We start from the raw sequence: 22273 nt of genomic DNA on the forward strand, positions 1-22273 counted from the left end.
AATTTAAAAACTTATTTGTTTAAAAAACAGGTAACTATTTATTGATAACTCACCTGACCCTCTATGACAGCCCCCTTTCAGATTATTAAAAATGTTTCCACTAAGACAGAGACAAAAACTGGGTATCTTTAATCACCACTTTTATTCAAACTGGACATCACTTGGCACTTGTTATGATACACTGAGAAATTCACAGAATCACCCCCCCGGAACCCACAAAGCATTAACTACAAAGAAACATCACAAATTCAAACTGAGGATTTCACAAAGAAACTGGTTTGTACACTTCGAAATGTCAAGTTATTAAATACAAAGAAAGGCTGAGGAACTGCTCTATACAGAAGGAAACATCATGACAGTGTGTGATCCTGGATCAAATCCTGGATCTATAGAAGACATTCTAGGACAATCTACAAAATTCAAATAAGGGTTATATCATTATCAATGTTGATTTCTTGATTTTGATGGTGTGTACTATGGTTATTTAGGAGAGTAATTTTAATAAAGAATGTTCATCATGACCAGGACCATCAAAACACTTCCTGACTCTATAGAACATGTAGATTATGACAATGGATAGCTTGGATATGATTCTTAGTTCAGTTACCTGCAAGCAATCCATTGTGAAAGGGGATTGTTAACACTGAAAACAAGAATTCTCAAAGCACAGTGAAAAGAATGCCGAGGTGGACAGTAAAGGAAATAAGAATCAAAGACAGAGGAAGGATAAATCACCCACATATGGAGTAAGAACGCTCAGAAAGGTAGGTATCTGGTGGTCTTGGAATTGGGGTAGTAATCAAGGAAACAGGTATGAGAGGCATAAAGGAACAGCTACCCTCACACCTAATAGCTTTCATCATATTTGTTATCAGGAGACCAGCATTGTTACCAGCCTCATTAAAAATTAATTATAAATACTATTCAGCAATAAAAAAGAAAATACTGATACATGCTACATATGATTGACCCTCAAAAACATTATGGTAAATAAAATAAGCCAGACACCAAAGACCACATATTGTACGCTATTGTTTTTATGAAATGTCCAGAAAAGGCTAAACTATACAGACATTAGATTAGTGGTGGCCTGTAATCCCCATTTGGTTACAGTAAATGCACAACTCATTTATAATCCCAAAATTAAGGCTGTTTTCTCATCTGCTACTTTTGTGACAATTGTAGTACCTAACTCGTAAGAGCTCTGTGAAAATCAAATAACACAGATTAAAAGCTTAGAAAAATGCCCAACACTGAGGAAAGGCTCAAGATGTCCACACACACACACACACACGTCCAGCTTAAATTAAGAAAATAAAATGCATGTAAAAAAACATGCATGTAATAAATTATAAACATAGAAAAAATATAAGCTCATACTTAAAAAGGCTCAGCAAAAAATTGTCACCCTAGGCCTATTCCTTAATCAAGGTAGTTTAAAATATTTTGAGAGAACTTTTTAAAAATAAAGGATAAGAATGAAGGGAACTCACTAAATATATTGTTATTTCCCTAATATTTGGGCTCTAAACAAAGTGTAAGGAAATGTTGAGACTCTTCCTCAGCCTCTCATGTTCTTAGATTGACATTTAGATGTGTAATTCCTTCATTACATGATTTTTCAGTATTTTCCACATTTTTTTCTAAATATAAAACTTTTATTGAAAATGGACTTCCCTCTCATGTTTTTACTCTAGTAATTTTTTATTATAAAGAGTAGGCTGTTATTTTAGATTTACAATATAATCCTGGACCAAAAAACCTCAGAAGTCACTACTACTGAGGCCAAAGGCACCTAACCTCATGACATATGTACAATCTTCCATGTTTTCTTGTCCTTTACAACAAATCTTATGGTAATGGAGGCACCAAAGTTCTCTCTCTTCCCAGCAGGTGTCAAATTATGATATAAATTACTGAGGCCTCCTGAACTCAATCCTGTTCACCGACTCTTTCAATACAGGTATACAAAGTGAAAAGTTGTTAACCCATCACTCCACCAGACAAATAAATAGTTGTTTAATTTTAATCCTTTGAAATAACTATTCCATTGAACATAACCTGTATATCTTTGGTTACACTATTTCATCACCAGCATCAACATTTATAGTCTCTCGTTTATTACCTTTAAGACCATATATAAAATGAACTTGTTTTCATTAATCTGATTCCTTATTCCCAGAAAAAATTCCCAACATGAGGAGAAAGTAGAGACAAATTTCAGTATTTGATAAACTTCATCTTGATAACTTCAAAAACAAATGTACTCTTTACACTGCATTATAAAAAATACATTAGTCTTCACATTAGTTTTATGTGGAAATATATATCTGCTTGAATATTTAAATATAGTTTCTCTTTACCAAAAAAGTGTCACTCAGAGCCCTAGTCACACAAATCATTTAAATGCACAACTGCAAAACACACTTCACACAATACTGTCCACATACTGTTTAGCTTGGGAGAATGATAATAAAAATCTATGCAAGATACTGGACAAGATTAATAAAATATTCACTGTGGTTGTAATTTGATATTTTACATTAAAAGAACCTAATGTATTCTTGAGTACACAAAAAAACCCACTTGTTTTATCTAATATGAAAATTAAGCCAAAAGCTATTTTGACAAAGGGGCACATCTTGTATCCCACCGAATTCTGAAAGTAATTAAACTTTTACAATTTCACATTTTCAAGCTTGTCAAAAATAATGATCAAAGGAACTTAATAAACATTCCAAAATGTTTTTTTAAAAAATCATCAGAACTGTATTGTATATATTTCTAGTAATATAAATTTAAAATATAAACCTTTTTCCTTGGTATTTAGGAGAATTTCCACTGTGAAAAGGTAGTAAAATTTAAGTTTTTGATCACTGGAATTCTAAGAATTGTCCTTTCTGTTTGATGTAATCACAATTGATATGATATATCCTAATTACATAGTACATTATTTCCATATGATCAATTGCTTTTACACTTACACTAAAAGCACGCAGAATGCCTACTAATAGTACTTAAGGGAATTACGTGTCTACTTCATAGGGAAAAAAAGATGCCAACACCCACAAGTGGAATATTTTCATGTGTTAGCTTCTTGTTTACTTCTCAATCAGTTGGACAGTTTTCTTCCTAAATTGCAATTGGGGGATTATTTTAATCTGTGGCCCACAGTGATATTTTAAGAAAGGAAACTAAAATTATGTGTGTATATGAGGCAAGGTTGAAGTTGCTCTGCAACTAGAAATATAAACATTTGTCCACTTTTTCCACATAATTAGAAGAAATTACAACATAATACCATCATAACACACCCACAGGTTAAATAATGGCCCCTGAAATAAAACTACATTTAGAAGCCAACTGTTACACTACATTTAACTCTAAGGTAACACATTTTTATGTCTGAAATCATGGTACACTGATTTAGTTTCAATAAAAGATGGTTTGTACAATATAGTTGAACTTCATGTTTCCCTTTAAAATTAATGATAGAAACGAATCCAGCATCTTAGCTTAACAGGATAATTGGATGCACCTGTACAAGCTCAACCAGTGTCTCTGAATAAAGGATCAAAACATATTCTGAGTGCCTCAGCCCTAAACTGTGTATCTTAACATCTTCATCAGTTAGCAAGTTTAAGGAATGCCAAACATACAAATACATAGTTTCTCACTTGCAAAATGGGCCTCCCCTTAGGTTATCAGTTATATTAGAGCTTTTAAAATATTAAGAATATAATTTGTTAGTGACAATTAATGGTCTGCCCAAATTACCAATTGTTTCAGTTCAAGCTATTAAAAAATGGTAACATCTAAAATCAAGAGATAAAAGTCGTAAGATAACCTGGATTTCCAATATTAAACCACGAACCCTTCAGGTAGAAGGGAACAGAGGTGGTAAAAAAGCAGTAATTACACTGGCAAGGTCATTTTCCCCTTAAGATCCAATAACGCTAAAGAAAAACTTACGGAGCCTGTATATGTGCATGTGTCCAAATGAGTAAAGTTAGAGACTTGCAGATCCAATGTAAATAACGCAGGGGGAGTTTGTGTTATGTATGTATATAAAATCACCAGGCAGTTTTTTAAAAAGCTGGATTAAAGGCTATGGAATTTCATTATCTAGGATGCTTTTAAAAGAGAGAGAAATATATTTTGTTTGTGATTATTTAAGTCACCTCCACTCAAAAGTTGAGATCATTTATTACAGTTCTTTTTAATTATCCAGTTAGAATATGATATTGACAATGCCACTCTGAAACACACAGAATGTAAGTACATATTCATTTGTTCCAATTTCTAAAAAATAAAAGATAGCATGTAATGTTTGTCACATTCATTCTTGCCATATTATAACCTGACATGAGACACAATCATAAAAAATAAATAAGAGGGACATGACCTGAGGGAGAAAGCTGTATATATTGTGCTAAATTATGTGATATAAATTAAGGTGAAGGTCTACAGCAAATGGACAAAGGGTGCTTTTGAATCTTTAAAAAAAAAGGGCTTTAAACACTAACTTTAAATGAATATAAAAATTCTGAAAAATAATGTCTATAGCAAAATAGTTGAAGGTTACTTTTTTTACCAAAGTTGGGAGAGCTATGTATACTAAGTACCAAATGTATTTCACTTGCAGTACCAAATCCTCAACTAGCCTGAAAACGAACACTTCCAGTTTACCTCATTACCTCATGATTTCTTTGGTACCCGAGTCCTCATCCTATCAGAATATGGTATTTGAGCACTTAAACTTCTCAAAGCATATATTTTAACAGGCTTAAAATGCTTTCTCTTTTTTTTCCTACGACGTTCGTTATTACCATTCGTCTTCCTTTCTTCAACACTGGAGGAATCCTGTGCAAGTTGCTTGGGGGAAGAGTCTGCGATAGTGTTTAAGGGCTCTTCTGCATCAGCTGATGGAACTGAGGAGTCTGAAAGCTTTTGGGCTGGTTTCTTTGCCTCCTTTATCTTACTGACACGAGGTTTTTTCTTCCTAAATTGCATTCTAACAAAAGTGCTCCTGGAGTGGTGGTATTTGTGACGCAAAAAAACAGAGTATTTTGGAATATATTTTCTAATTATATCATTTAGTTTGGTATGAATCCAAATTGACTTTTTTTTTGAAGCGATTCTGGTTTTTTGCTGGACAATAATTTGTCTGGAAGCCTTTTTGGGAAAATCTAGCTTGTTATTAGCTGTCATCTTCTTTCTCTGAATTTTCTTTTTACGTTCTAAAATCTTATTCCTAACTGATTTTGAAGAGGTTTGGGCTGTGTCGTGATCTACAAGAGTTGACTGTGTACTGTTTTCCTTTGGAACTTCACCAGAATTCAAAGTCTCTGATTTTCCCAGTAACTCAGAACATACACTAGCCCCTTGATTTCCCGTCAATTCATCTCTTACTGACCACGTCATCAAAGTTTCTGAAGCAGGACTTTGTACATGAGCGTTATCTTCCGCACTGGAGTTTAGGTCACTAAAATCATTTTGAACCAGGTTATCCCTGTCAGACTCTGGCACTTCTCTGTTCACAGGAGGATTACTTACAATTTGATTACTCACTGGGTCATAATAATTAAGGGGACTCCGTTTATATTTGTACTGTACAGTAACATCCCGACTATTTTTGCCATGGCGGTGCTTTATGTGAGATAAATTGAAGGGTTCACCAATCTTCAGCTTCATATTTGAAGAAAGAACATAGACTAAGGCATTGGGTTGCAAAGGCTTCAAAACTGTAGTACATGATTCTGGAAATTCAAGTGTTCCGATTTTGACTCTCCTCTTTGTCTGTTTGTCCTTCTGTGCGGGTGATTGCTTCCTTGTTGGCAAGTCTGCCTCTTCTCCTCTTCTTCTTTTCTTCCCCAAATTATCCATGAGATTGGTTTGAGTTCCATGGCTGACTTTTGCAGCTTGGCATCGAGAAGTCACTTGCAAATTTTGTTCATAAGGCTTGTTTGCTATAGGATGATGGGTAGGTTTATCTAAGGCCACTGAAAAGTCATCAGTATCTGAATTACCACCTCCATTATCATCACAGTCTGAAAAAATTTGAATGGATGCAATGCCCTGACTGAGGTCAGCCCAGGTAATCTTTTTTCCTTCATTTGAATTTTTTTTTTTTACTTTCTTGGTCTCACAGTCATCGTCAAAGTAACAGTGGAAACGGCCTTCCTTAAATTCCTTCACAAGAGCATTAATTTTCATGTCATCTTCTCTCATTATTTGAGACCATGTTTTCCCCACAAATGAAGGAGGGACATGAGGCAAGGCTTCAAGAACCGGTTCATCAGAATTGTCTTCTACAACATCCTTTGCTTTCTCCGGGTTCCTTACAGAATCAACCATGGGAATAGAGCTTGAATGGGAAACACGGTTTGTTTCTTTAAGGTCAGATGACATCTTAGATAGTTCTGTTTTATTAATAGTTTCTTGAGTTCGGTCAGAGTCAGATGGAAGAGAGGAATCACGCTGAAAATTCATCTCAGAACCAGAAGGTTCACAGCTCATACTTTCTATATCTGTACGTTTTAATTTCAAAAGGTTTTCTTTATCAGCAACTTGATGGATTGTTGACTTAGGAGCGGCATTACAATCCATCGCAGAAACACTAGATTCACATTTCTTACCTTTTAGGTTTTTTTTTTTTTTCCCATCTTTCCGAGAGTAGACCTTCTTGTCAGCTTTCTGTGGTCGGTGAGTCACTGGCTGAGGAGTGTCTTTCCATTCAAGATTTCTTTTAGAACTACTAGATGCACAGCTTGCATCTTCTGGGTGAAAATATTTCGCTGTTTCTTCTTCAGGCTCTTGAGATTGGTAGGTCACAGACTGGTAAGATGGATCAATTTGAAAACTTATTTCAGAACCGTAAGGCTCACAGCTTGACTCTTCCAGAATAATATAGTCTTTCTTCTGGTTTACTACTTTGAAAGTGTCTTTGGATGGGTTTGTCACTGATTGAGGAGTGGCTTCACAAATGTATCCTAGTTCAGCACCGCAAGAGCCATAGCTCGCACCTTCTAGATTAAAACTTTCTGTATTTATACAGCTGATTTCCTTGACAGTCATTTGAGGTGAGTCAATCACTTGCTGAAAAGCCATATCAGAATCAGCAATCATTTCACAATCACTATCAGGGGTCACCAGGTCCACATATAGCATCTTTTCAAGATTGGCTTCTTTGACTGTCACGTCACCTTCATTAACGACTATTTGAAGAGGGATATCAGAATCACACATTTCCGAATCACTAGGTTCACTGGTCTTTTCTTCCATGCCAAGATGCTGTTTCTTCGGAAGGTGTATTTCTTTGCAAACCACTTGAGGTTGGTCAACTTGAAGATGAACACAAGAACCACATTTAATTTCAGATACACCTGGTTCACAGGTCTCATTTTCTAAGTCATTCTGATCCTTCTTTTCCAAGTGTATTTCTTTGATAGCCACTGAAGACTGACCAGCCACAAAATGAACGGGAGTATCAGAATCACAGCTTACTTCAAAATCACCTAGTTTATAGGTCTTATCTTCCAGGTAAATATGGTCTTCCTTCCAAAGACCTATTTCTTTAACAGTTTTTTGAAGCTGGTCAGCCACTGGCTGAAGAGGACCACCAGAAGCAAAACTCATTCCAGAGCCACACAGATCACTGCTCTTCTCTTCCAAATTAGTATGTTCCTCTTCCAAAATGTGTGGTTGCTCAACTACTGATTGAAGAGGGACATTTGAAACATAAATTATTTGAGAACCATTGGGTTCATAGCCTTTATCATCCAGACAAACTTGTCCCTCTCTCAGAAGATTTATTTCTGTAATAGCCTGCTGAATTTCATTAGCCACAGATGAAAGAGGTTGATTAGAGTCAAAATTTATTTTAGAATCACCAGGTGCAACAATCTTACCTTCCAAGTCAACATGCCCCTTCCAAAGGTTGACCTCTTTACCAACTTCTGCAGTTTGGCCAGCCACTGATTGAAAAAGGACATCAGAATCATATGTAATTTCCAAACCCTTCGATTCATCCCTCTTGTCTTCCACGTCAACTTCGTCCTTCCAAAGGCTTATTTCTTGAACAGTTTCTCTAAGTTGGTCAGCCACTGATTGAAGAGGGTCATCAGAATCAAAACTCATTTCAGAACCACCAGACTGACTGTCCTTATCTTCTAGCTCCATATGCTCCTGCTCCAAAATAGTTATTTGAGGTTGATCAACTATTGACTGAACCAAGAAATCAGAATCCAAACTCATTTCAGAACCACTATATTGGCTGTTCTTATCTTCCAAGTACACCTGACCTTCATTCTCAAGGTTTATTTGCTTAACAGCTATGTCAGGTTGATCAGCCACAGGCTGAAGAGAAACACCAGAACCATGTATTAATTTAGAACCACTAGGTTCATCAGCCTTACTTTCCAGGCCAATATCCTCTCCCTTCTGGAGGCCTGTTTTTTTAGCCTCTTCCTGAAATTGTTCAGACAATGGCTGAAGAGGATCAAAAGAACCAAAACTTACTTTATAATTACTAGATGTAGTGTTTGTAGTTTCCAGATCAATGTTTCTTTCCTTCAAAAGAGCTAGCTGAGATTGGTCAACGGCTGAATGAAGAGGGGCATCAATACCCGAATTTGTGTCAAAACTTCTAGATTCAGTATTTTCACTTTCTGGGTCAACATGGTCCTCTTTCAAAACAACTATTTGAGGTTTTTCAGTCATTGACTGAGGAGGGACACCAGAATCAAAAATTACTGTAGGACCACAATTGTCATTCTTTTTTTCTAGAATATCATATTCTTCTTTCTGAACATTTATCTCTTTAGCAGCAATTTGAGGTTCAGTCACTGAATAATGAGGGACAGCAGAAGCAGCAATTTGAGGTCCAGTCACTGAAAAATGAGAGGCAACAGAAGCAGCAATTTGAGGATCAGTAACTGAATAATGAGGGGCAGCAGAATCTAAATCTTTTTCAGAACCACTAAATTCAGCCCTTTCCCCTTTGAACTTAACATGCTTTTCTTTTTGAAGCCATTTTTCCTTAACACTTACTTCAGGCTTATGAATGACTGACTGAAGAGGAATATTAGAATTCAAACTTGTTTGAGAAACACTTAATTCATTACCCTTATCTTCTAGGTTTACATGTTCTTTCTGATGGCTTATTTCGCTAGCAGGTATGTCAGGATGATGAGCCCTTAAATGAAGAGAAATATCAGACTGCAAACTGGTATCGGAAACACTAGGTTCACTACCCTTATGTTCTAAGTGTATGTGCTCTTCTTTCTGAAGGTTTATTCTGAGATCTTGAGAATGTCCAGTCATTGATTGAAAAACTTTATAACCCAAACCTAATCCAGAAACACTAGGTTCATTTTCCTTACTTTCTAAGTGTACCTGCTCTTCTTCTTGAAGTTTTATCTTTTTAACAGCTACTTCAGGAGGCGCAGTCACTGAATAAGGATGGGCATAAGAATCAAAACTTATTTCAGAACCACCGCGTTGATCATTCTTCCTTCTTAATTGTACATACTCTTCTTTCGGAGTGATTATTTCTTTAACAGCTACTTCAGGTTGATCAGTCCCTGAATGAAGAGGTATATCAGAATCAAAAGTTATTTCAGAAACACAAGATGCATTACTCTTAGTTTCCAGATCAAGAGGTTCCTCTCCATAAACAGCTTCTTGAGACTGGCCACCTAGTGAGCGAAGAGGAATATCAGAATCAAAAGTTATTTCAGAACAATTTGACTCACAGCTTACATTTTCCAAGTTAAAGTGCTCTTTTCTTATCTCTCCAACATTCAGCTCAGAATGCTCAGTAACTGACAGAAGAGGTGGATCAGAATCAAAAGTCAACTCAGAACTGGAGCACCCATAGCTCTTAACGTCCATGTCAACATTTACCTTTTTCAGATTTATATCACCCAGTGAGCCTTGAGATTGATCATTAGCTGACTGAGAAAGGGAAGCATGAGATTCAAAACTTAGACAAGAAATGCTAGATTTAACACTCTTATTCTCCAGGTCAGTGGCTATTTCTTGAGGGTCAGCTGCTATCTGAGCATCCGTGTGAAAACTCATTTCAGTACCTTGAGATTCACAGTCATTCTTCTCTTTCAGAAGATTTATTTCTTCAACAGCACCCTGAGGTTCATCAGTCACTGTCTCAGGAGAGACACAATCACAATGATGATATGCTTTATCGCAACTGGGCTTATGTTTCTTATCTTTCAGGTAGACGTGCCTATCCTTCAGGTTTCTGTCTCTGGCAGCCAACTGGGAATGACCAACTACTGACTGAAGAGAAACATCATAATCAAAACTTGTTTCAGAACAACTTGATCCATAGCTCTTATCAACCAAGCCAACATGAACTTTCTGAAGTTTTGTGGCTTTGACAACCACTGGGAGTCGTTCAACCACTGGCTGAAGTGGGAAAACAGAATCAACACTTATTTCAGAGCTACTAGATCCATAGTTCTTATCAACCAAACCAACGTGTACCTCCTTAGGAACATTTACTTCTTTCACAGGCTGTTGGGGGTAATCATCAGTTGACTGAGGTGAGGCATCACAACCAAAATTAACCTCAGAATCACTAGATTCATAGCTTTCATCAACCAAGCTAATAGGCTTTGCCTTCTGAACACTTACATCTTTAACAATTACTCGAGTGCGGTTGGTAGCCAAATGGAGAGAGCCATCATGATGAGAACTTATTTCAGAAAGACAAGATTTAATATTCCTATGCTGTAAGTCAGCATGCACTTCCTTTGAAAGGTTTATTTCTTTGGCAATCACTTTAGATTGGTCAGTCAGTGAATGAAAAGAGGAACTGCAATCAAAACTCACTTCAGAATATCTCGATTCATAGTTCTTATCTTCTTGGTCAATTTGCTCCTCCTTCCAAAGGTCTTGTACAGCCTCTTCGGGTTGACAAGATACTGACTGAAGAGAGCCACAAGCAAACTTCATTTCAGAGCTCACTGAGCTCTTCTGTTCCAAAAAGGCTGACTTGTTAAAACCCAAATGCTTTTCTTCTTGGGTACGATCCACATTAGGAAAGAATTTCTCATGGTGCTTTGGAATTGTACCTTCACAGATTCCTCTATTAGAAGGCAGGTCAGTTTTATTAAGGTTAATTGCTGGGTTTTCAGCTAATTTGGAAAGCGATTCAAATTTTAAGGAGCCCTCAGTACCCATATATTCACGGGATTTAAAGCCAGTTGACAAAGGTTTATTAGCCCATGATTTCCTATCGTCCTGCATAATTAATTTATCTGACTTTATACACAGAGATTTCCTATTTGATTCTTTAGGTTTCTGATATGGAACTGATGAAGTTTCTGGATGGGATGGTAGCATAGGATTTCTGGAGTCCCTGTCTTGCTGTTCAAGGTATCTGTCAACTTTGTTTGGGTCACATTTGATAACTGACTCCAAAGGGGCTGCTGGTGGTAACACAGTGGTTTTAGTTGCAACTGGTCTATCAGAAGACCTTTCAGGTAAACAACTAGCAGGAGCATTAGAAATCACTGAGGGATATACTAAGTTTTGTCTATTTGTAGCTTGACCAATACCTACTGGATTGACTTCTTTCATACCACTCCCAATTTTATGAACAAACTCCAAGGGCTGCTGCTGCCCCTTCTCCAGTTTTTGAATAACTGATGGTCGAATTGAAACATCCTGTTTACATTCCAGAGATTTACTAGGTCTAGAATATAACTCTTTAGTAGGTTCAAAACCCTTGGTGGATCTCTCTCCTCTGACTCCAGTAGCATCTTCAGTCGTTTCTTCTGGAAAATAATCATCAGTTGGGACCACTTCAAGAGGTGACGCAGTATTCCTAAGAAGTCTCTCATGTTGCATTGATCTAAAAAGCAAGGGGGAAAAAAATCCATTAAAATATTTTAATACCTGTTTAAAATGTTAGAAATATAAGAAATGTTATTTTCTTTTTATCCTGGGCCAAGGTTTCTTATAGGACAAAAAAAATCACAGCAATCACACCAGACAGTATGTATTTCAGGAAGGTAATCAGTGCCGAATATGGAGGTTAACTCCACTACCTGCTGCTTCATTAACACAAATGGCTCCTAAGCATGAGAAAAATGTAAATAAAGCCACATATCATTTTTCAGTTATCAGAACAGTAAATAGCTAAAAGTTTAACACAAGTCACTTAACCTCCTAGGCTTCAGTTTCTTCCTCCAAAAAGAGAAAATAATTGTATTTTCCTCATGAGAATGTTTTGAGAAGTAAATTAGTTGTTAAATGTAAGGTGCATTTTTTTAAAAAAAGACCTGGAAAATAGTAATCATTCACAAATGTCAGCTATTATTATTTTAACACACTGTTTCAGCAAGGATGTAATAACAGCCCTTTTAATACATTTTTGGTACAACTGTAGATTAGTTTAATCTCTATGAAAAACAATTTGGCAACGTCTGTTAAAATTTTAAATGCCAAGAGGAATCTAAGGAGACATGACAAGTTAATGTAACATGGTTATCTCAGATGAGATCCTAAAACAGATGATGACATGGGAAAAAACTAAGGAAATCTTAGTAAACTATAGAATTTAGTTATTATGTTAATATTGGTTCATTAATTATAAAAAATGAACTATGCTAATATAAGATGTCAGTAACAGGGAAACTGAATGAGTGGGATATAGGAACTCTGTACCATCTTCTCAATTTTTCTGTAAATCTAAAACTGTCCTAAAAAGTAGTTTATTAAAAAATAAATAATTTTAAAATAGAACAACCCTAAAAAATACCTTTATAAAATATTCTTGAATTTGAGAGATGCCATAATTGTCTAAGAGAATATGTATACATGTCAGCCATGTGCAACTTTCAACATGTCATAAATATTACTGTCCCATAAAAACTAATTATCATAATTAATATTAAGATAATACTTGTAAAATAAAGTTAGCTTAGGTGTCAAAATAATATCATGATGGGGCAAAAAATACCCTTAATTTTTCATATTTCTGGACTATAATCAATAAAATCACAATGCAATCATCACTTTATCCTAATTTTTCAGAACTGAACCCTAGAAGACTATCTCCATTTGTCTTAAAGACTGTAATATTCTCAAAATAAAATTAATTTTGTAATATTTGGATAAGAAAATAAAGGAAAGAAAGAAAGGAAGGCAGAATCATAAAATCAAACAAGTTGACAAAATCCCAAAAAGGTTAGGAATGACTATCTAAGATGCTTTGATTTGCATCTGTATTTGCATGTGTGTTTTTAAAATTAACAATTAAATCACACTCCATATTACTACTTATCTTAAACTAATTTTATAATCAAAAAAGCCCTGTAAAAATGTAATCATTAAAGGTTAAAACACTCTTTTATATAATTATTCTGCTAGAAAGGAAACATTTTTAAACTATACAAATAAAATAAAACTATACATCAAATTCTATGAGATATTAACAAAATGAAAATTTCGCACTTTTGAATCTTCCATTAAAAAAACTAGTAAACACAAATAACTAAATGAGCACCTAATTTAAGAAGATAGAGAAAATAACCAAATTCCCCCCAAAAAATTGAAGAAATAAATTAAGAAAAAGAAAAACTAATACATATGAAACAAAGAGAGTTGAATCTCAAGAAGACTGAACAGGAAAACAACAATGTCGAGATAAAGGAGGAAAAAAAAATGTTTTTTAATATAATTTAGAATGCTTGTAAGTATAAATAACATGATATTGGCACAAGATTTAAAAACAAGGGAAGAAAATGGTATTCAAAATCAGACATATAGATTTGATATATATATACATTAATACAGCACTTTAGTTTATGCTAAAGGTGATGCTTTGTATCAGTGGAAATAATTAACATACATTTATAAAAGTATAAGTAGAAATCCTGACTTAGACCACATATAAATACAAATCCCAAGAAGACTGAAAATATTTAAAGAAAAAAAAAAAGATATAAAAGAAGCTATAAAGGAAAAATTCCCCTTAGATCTGATTATGTCAAAATGTTTAATTTCTTTATGGTATAACACATAGATTCTGAAAAAAAAATAACACATTTAAAATATAAAGGACTATTATCCATGAATATTGCATACAAATCCAAAATATACAAATAATTCAATAGAAAAATAGGCAAAGGATAATGAACAAACAATTCATAGGATAAACAAGGCTAATAAATATTTTAAAAGAGAAGGTTAATTTTACTCATAAATAAATAAAGACTAATTAAGAGATGTACTTTTTTGGCCTATTATGTTAGGGAGAGAAAAAGAGGTTGATTATCCCAATGTTGGCAAGGTGACAGGAAATAAGCACTCCATATACTACTGGTATGTATGTATACTGCATAAATTGCAAATAAATGGGTTCAGCCTTCCAATGAAATGTCTGTTAAGAATTTTAAATTTCTATAAACAATTTGAGCAACAGAACAAATAACAGTAATGAATTAAAACCCAGGGAACAAACAAAACATATCCATGAGTTTATAACGATATAAACAGATAGCTGAATAAGTAGGTGAGGGAGCAAGAAAGCTCTTCTTCATGAGAGAATTCTGATTAATACAAGTAATAACTGCATCAGGGAAGAATCACGAAGAATGCTTAAAATAAGTGGTGAAAGCAGGATGAGAAACAGGATATTTACACAGTGTTAAAGTACTTCCCTCAGAGGAGCCTTATTAATTATAACAGGAAAAATAGTAACTTTATAGTGCCGAACCCACGTTAATCAAGTGATCCAAGTTAACATCACCAGCAAGGAGACATGGAAACATCATGGGTCTCCTGGTATGATACACTGGGAAGTGTACACCACAAATTATAATGTATTCTGTCCCAAAATGTGTAACCTAAATTTAGTCATGAAAAACATCAGGCATACTCAGATTTATGGATATCCTACCAAACAACAGGTCAGTCCTCTTTTAAAAAGTGTCAAGGTATTGAAAACAAAGGCAGATTGTTTAAGGACATCTAAGGAGATGGGACAACTAAATGCAATTTGTGATACTGGATTGAAGACCGGCCCCAAGAAAAGAAAATCAGTAAGACAACTGACAAAATTTGAATAAGGTCTATAAATAGTACGGTATCAATGTAATTTCACAGATTTGACCATGTGGTTATTTTATATTTAACATTTTGGGAAACCAGGTGAAAGCTACACAAGAATTCTTTGTACCACTTTTGCAACATTTTTTTGAGCCTGAAGTTCCAAAATCAAAAGTTAAAAAATAAAGCTTTTTTTATGTCTATAAACTTTAGCCCAGAAGTTCAAATTCTAGGAATCTACACTGAAGAAACAGTTTTGTGTACAAATACGTTTGTTGAAGCATTGCTTATATAAGGTATAAATTGGAAATTTATACTCACCCCAAAACAGGCTGACTCTCTTTCCACCAGATAAGAAACCAAATTTTTTTTATAACTTTTCTCCATTAAAACTTTATCACCATTTGCTAATTCTAGGTTGATAACTTGCAAAGCATTAGAGTTTATCCTTTTAGTACTGCTTAACTAATTCTGCACAGATGTGCTAATGATCTCTTTTGCCTTTTCTTATACAGTTGTAGCTGCAAACCCATCACAGTACTTAATCCAGTTTGCTACTGATGTTTTTCTTTAACTAGGACATGAACTCTTCAATGTTATCAAAGTATTTATTTTTATTTAAGCAACCAAAACAAACTGATACAAAAGTAAGCTATCAAGATTGACAGATTATGAAAAGGACCAATTCTATTTGATATCTCTTCTACTCTCAGAGTTAGCAAATAGTTCCACTAACATGGAATTGACTTAGAGTTTACTTTGATCACCCTAACTCTGCTGTCACCAGCTTCTCTGTTACTAATTTCTAAAGTTATTTTTGCTCCCACCTTTTTCCTGTTTATTAAACCTATAACATACTAATAATACACTTTTATGATATACAATTATTTACTGGCCTAAGACTTATTTAGGTAAGAGCATACTGCAGTCCATATCCTTTATAGTGAAATTTCTTACTTAAGTTAGGAAAAATAAGAAATGCAAAGGGAAGTTACTAGACAAAATTTCACTTTTATGCCTCAATTCAAAGATTTGCTTTAACAAAACTGAAGGAGAAAAACAGCAGCAAACTCATAGACTCCAAGTAGGGACTAGCAGTTACCAAAGGGAAGGAGTTGGGGAGGATGGGTGGGGAGGGAGGGAGTAGGGGATTAAGGGTCACTATAATTAGCACTCACAATATAGGGAGGTCGAGGGAAAGGCAGTACAGCACAGAGAAGACAAGTAATGACTCTACAGCATCTTACTATGCTGATGGACAGTGATCGCAATGGGGTAGGGGGTGAAAGTTGAAACTACAATGTTGCTCATGTGAAACCTTTATAAGATTGTATATCAATGATACCTTAATTTAAAAAAAAATTTTTCTTTAAGAAGTACTAGAACCATTAACACAAACATACTACTATAACATGTAATAACTATGTACTAGTATTATTCCACATAGCTACTTTACCTGCTTTCTAGACAATGGTACGGGTGGTGCCGCAGTACATCCTGCAAGAAGCGTTCCATCAAACTACTGGTACACATCCGCTGTCTGCTCTGTGAGGTCAAGTGTCGGTGCTGGGCACTGGACATATGCTATAAAGCAAAAAGAAACTCAGTATTTTTAAATGGGCCATACTCATTAATAGTGAGTTTCACAAAATGGATTAATTTATATACTACTAGTAGAAGTATAAACTGATAAACCCTTTTCATAAAGCAGTTCTAAGATATACATCTAAAAACCATAAAAATATCTTTCCCTTAGATACAGTAATTACATTTTTCTAATCTCTCCTAAGGAAGTCAACTTAAATGTGGGTAATTTGTCAAAAAAAGATGCTTATTACAGTATGATAACAAAAAACTAGAAATCTCCTAAATATGTTACAGTAAAATCCTTACATTATAGTATGCCCTAAGATACAATACCATCCAGCTGATATACAAAGCATTTTTAATACATGGAAAAATATTACATATTAAGAGAAAAATGGGGAATGCAAAAATTACATGTATGCTTTTATCTCAATCTACAGTTTAAAAATGCATAGACAAGTAAATGGAAGTGATTATACCAAAATGTTAAAAAGCTTTTATATCTGTGTGGTACAATTATGGGTAATTAAAAAAATTTTTTAAATAAATTCTTATACTTTTCAGAGAGCAAATCTTTCTACAATAAAATTCTGTTAGAAGAGAGTTGGATCATTCATTGTATTTTAAAGAAATCAAGGATTAACTCACAAAAAGCCATCATTTTCCTTCATCATTTTCTTTCATTCTGCCTTAAGCAGGATATTGGAATATACTAATTTCTTCTGTTTTGTAATTCTCTCCACATTAGAAAGATTCTGCATTTACTAGTATTATTTAGTGAACTACCAAAGGGAATGGGAAAGAATCTAATACCTACTGAGCACCTGTAATACAAAACACAGTGCTATTCCATTTACACAGTAATCTCATTGAATTTCCACTATGAATCTTCTCCTCGTTTTGATATGAAGAGATGAAAGCACAATTAGAATAAACTGCCCACAACTGTGTACCCAGCAAGTAACAAGGCGAGGATTTGAATCTGAGTCTATCAGCTTATTCTCTTTTCACTATATCATGCTACTGCTGTCATATTTTTAACATAAATTATTTAAAACAATTTAAAAACCAGGGCTCCCCTAATGTCCCATACCAATCTAATATTTTAATGTAACAACACTTGAGAAAAGTCATGTTTTAAATACCATAGTAAAGGTGTCAAAAAAAACTCAGAACAGGTTGTTTGTTAGCTCCTGACCACTATTATAACTCTTGGAAGTATTTCCTTCCATGTTGACTTCAAGGGTCTACTTTGATGCTGACTTAGCCCCAGTAACAATCAAAATTGTAACAACCCCAAGATTATCTAGCTACAAAACTCTCCACCATCCAGTAACCATTACCTAGCTAGCCTACCTGGTTGATGAAAGGGACAAATGCACAAAGGAACAAATAAAGGTTCCATTAAAATCCAACCTTGTCCTCTCTGCCTAAGGAAAAATGTAAAAAGCAATGCCAATGGAGAACCCCACTTACATAAACCACAGTAAACACCACAATATACATCTCAGAAGGTTTCAGTTTCTTTTAATTTTTTGACATATAACAGGAAAACTACACAAATCATATGTATACAGCTCAATAAATTATCACAAACACATCTATAATTATTGATCCCTAAAAAACTGTACCCAGTACCCTTACCAATCTAATATTCTTTCCCTCTTCCCAAAAAGTAACTATTATCTTAATTTTTAATATAGATTAGTTTCAGAAGTTTCTCAATTTATATAAATGGAATCTTACAATATGCATTTTTTTCATTCAGCTTCTTTCACTTAATAGTTTTTAATACTTATCCATATTATTTGTAGTCTGTTTATTTCCATTTCTGCATAGTATTCCACTGTATGAATATACCACAACTTTCTTCATTCTATTCTTAATGGATGTTTGTGTCATTTGCAACTTCTGGCTATTAGAAATAATGCTGCAAAGAACTGTCTTATATGTCTTTTGGTGCCCATGTGCATCCATTTTTTAGTATAATACTAGGTATTGTATTGAATGAAACTTTTGAATCACAAGGTTTGCATACATTCAGCTTTAGTACTCACCTTTAACTAGTCTTCCAAAGTTTCTGTACTATTTTTGCATCAACATTTGCCCTGTCAGTCTCTAAATACAGCTATTGTAGTGGGGCCTCAATGTTATATCATTGTGGCTTTATTTTGCAATTTTTGTGTTAACTTTTCTTATTTACTAGCCACCTGGATATCCTCTATGTCTACTCAAATATTTTCCTATTTTTCAACTGGATGTTATTCTTTTTAATGCATCATAAGAATTCTCCATTTATTCTGGAGAAGAGCTCTTTGTTCAATTAAATGTGTATCAAGTACCATCATCTTCTTTGACTTGCCTTTTCTGTTTGTGTGTGCACACACATAATCATCAATAAAGTTTTATTAACACAAACACACACAAAGTAAATCCATATCTTTCCTGGGAATACCTATAGATACCTTTTCTCTTTCTTAATCATCTTTCGCCTTGCCTTAACATTACTGTAGTCCAGTTGACCAATTTTTTTTCTTTTTCCACCTACCTTTCCTTAACTTTACTGCAGTCCAGTTTACCAATTTGTCAGTGCTTTTTGTAACCAGTTTCAGAAATCCCTCCCTACCTCAAAGTCATAAAGGTTTTCTATTTGTTCCAGAAAACTTTATTGTTTTACATATAATATTTATACCTATAATCTACTTGGAATTGACTTTTGTACCCAAGATGATTTAGCAATAAAGTTTCATTTTTTTCCCCCATATAGACATAAAATTGACCCAGTATCACATACTGAAGAAAGTTTTATCCTCACTGCTCTTCTTTATCACAGATCAAATATCCATATATGTGTCAGTTTCTGGAGGTTCTGGTTTATTTCCATGGTCTAACTTTACACCATTGTCTTAATGGCTGTAGTTTAATAGTAAGTTTTGCTATCTGGTATTCTAAGTCTTTTGATTTTGTCCTTCTTTTATACTGGTTCTTCGTAGCCTTTTGCATGCCCACATATATCAAAATTGGCTTTTCATTAAAAAAAAAACTTTGCTTGAATTTTTACTGAAATTTCATTGAATCAACATATCAGTTTGGGAGAACTGACATGTTTATAATATTGATCTTTCCAATCCATAAACATGGTATATCATACCAATTATTTAATTTTTCCTAAATTTCTCTCAATGTTTATTGTTTTCTGTATAAAAACCTAATATATACTATTTTATTTATTCATTAGTTGTTCTTTTTCGCTGTTATAAATATTTTTTAAATTTCATTTTCTGTGTGGTTTGCAAAGAACATAATTTCTTTTTATGTTAGCCCAATAAGCTTTTTAACAGTTTACCTAGGTTCAGGACTTTCTATGTCTACAGTCACACTGTGTACAAATAAGTGCTGTTTCTCCTTACCTAATCTTTATAATTTTTTTTCTTTCCTTATTTCTCTGGCTAGAACCTCTGAGAAAATACTGAATATAGTTTAATTCAAGCATCAAGTCTATTCTCACTTAATATATTACTAATATATTTGGATTTAATCTTTGGTATTATTTTTAAATGATTTTATTATTCTTGCCAATACAATATCCCTATTTCTCTTCTTTCTTGCCTCCTACGGATTTTTTATTATTATAAATTTTCCCTTTTGGTTAACCTGGTAGTTAGTTTATAGACTCTTTTCCTAGACTATTAGTGGTAACAGATTATAACAGCAATGCTGAGTTCTCAAAATCTAAAATTACTTGTTACTTTTACTCTCTTTCTGAGCAAAGCAAGGTCCTTAGAAATTAACTTGATCTACTCCCCTTCCAACTTACATGTCATTGCTGTTAATCCTACCAGATGATATTCACTAGACTACCCACTTATTTACCTTTCCATTGCTCTTCATTCCTTCTTCTATCTCTGAGCTTCCAATTGGAAATCACTTTCCTTCTACTTGAAGAGCTCCTTTAGTATTCCTAAATAGTAAGGGTATGCTAGTGTTTTTATTCCACCTTCTTTTTTAAAGGATATATTTACCGAGTATAGAATTCTAAGTTGGTAGTTGTTTTTTCCTTCTTCAGCTTCCACTGTTTCTGTTGAATATTCAGCTACAACTGGGACTCATATTTCTTCACTGCCTTAATAGCTCTCCAAAGCCATAAAATATAAATACATATATGTTTATTTATTTATATGTTTATTTATTTATATATGCAAGATGTATAGTTAGTACATATTGCTTGGCTGTCATCAACAGAATTCTTTTTTTTTTTAATTGAAGTACTGTTATTTACTATCTTCTATCTCTTTCAAATATACAACACAGTGGTTCAACAGTTACCCACATTATTAAATCATTACCCCCACTAGTGCAGTTACATTCCATCAACATAGGAAAATGCTACAGAATCACTGGCTATATTCTCCATGCTGTATTACTATCCCCATCACCAACTTATACTATGACTGAGAATTTTTATGCCCTTTTATTCCCCTTAACCTCCCCACCCACTCACCCCAACCCCTCCCACACAGTAACCACCAGTCATTTCTCAGTGTCTATTAGTCTACCATGGTTTGTTCATTTTGTTTTGTTTTTTGTTTTTATATTCCACAAATAAGTGAAATTATATGATATCTGTCTTTCTCTACCTGGCTTCTTTCACTTAGCATACTACTCTAGATCCATATACATTGTTGTAAGTGACAGGATTTCTTTCTTTTTTATGGATGAATAATATTCCATGCCACATGGGTACACATATCTCTTTAAATCAGGGATTTTGTTTTCTTCAGGTAAATTCCTAGAAGTGGAATTACAGGGTCATATGTTATTTCTATTTTTAGTTTTTTGAGGAACCTCCAAACTGCTTTCCACAGTGGCTGCACCAATTTGCATTCCCACCAACAGTGTACAAGGGTTCCCTTTTCTCCACATCCTCACTAACATTAGTTATTTCTTGTCTTTTGGATAGTGGCCATTTTAACTGGTGTGAGGTGGTATCTCATTGTGGTTTTGATTTGCATTTTCCTAATGATTAGTGATGTGGAACATCTTTTCATGTTCCCATCTGTATTTGTTCCCATCTGTTGGCCATCTGCATTTCTTCTTTGGAGAAATGTCTGTTCAAGTTCTCCATCCATTTTTAAACAGAATCTTTTTAAATCTCAGTTTAGTATGCAAGAGTATCCAAATATTTAAAAATTATCATTTTAAACCTTAAGCAAAAGGTTAAACCAAACAAAAAAAAACCTTAAAAAGTTATACTAAATTTAGTGAATAGAATTTGTAGTCAAAAGAATATGCTTTTGGAGAATATAGCCAATGATTCTGTAACATCTTCCTATGTTGACAGACAGTAAATGCCTTACTGGGGGTGAGGATTTAATAATATGGGTAACTTATTGTGTTGTTTACTTGAAACCAGTGTAAGACTATATTGCAACAATACTTCAATTTAAAAAAGAATTTATATGCTTTATCATTACCAAAGGTTCAACAAATAATCTTCCAGTCAAGTGATGATATAATTTATCAATCATGAGAGAAATATTAAAGAAAACTTTGAGATCTATTATCTGCCTCTCCATGTTTATACCCAGCATTAGAATTTCTTTTCAAA

The 22273-nt window shown here is 34.1% G+C and overlaps 1 protein-coding gene across 4 annotated transcripts in view; it reads right to left on the bottom strand.

Moving 5' to 3' along the window:
* Positions 1–123: 123 nt before the first annotated feature.
* ZDBF2 (zinc finger DBF-type containing 2) overlaps positions 124–22273 on the bottom strand; it is a 30241-nt gene continuing 8091 nt past the window's right edge. For all 4 annotated transcript variants that reach the window (XM_036928000.2, XM_057503651.1, XM_057503652.1 and 1 more), the window contains 2 exons: positions 16535–16662; positions 124–11878 (listed from right to left, as the gene is read on the bottom strand). In XM_036928000.2, coding sequence (XP_036783895.2) covers positions 4699–11878; positions 16535–16662 — 7308 coding nt within the window. In that variant the 3' untranslated portion in view covers positions 124–4698. The remainder of the gene's footprint in view (positions 11879–16534; positions 16663–22273) is intronic.

The sequence above is a fragment of the Manis pentadactyla genome, chromosome 6, assembly GCF_030020395.1.
Source record: "Manis pentadactyla isolate mManPen7 chromosome 6, mManPen7.hap1, whole genome shotgun sequence".
NCBI lineage: Eukaryota > Metazoa > Chordata > Mammalia > Pholidota > Manidae > Manis > Manis pentadactyla.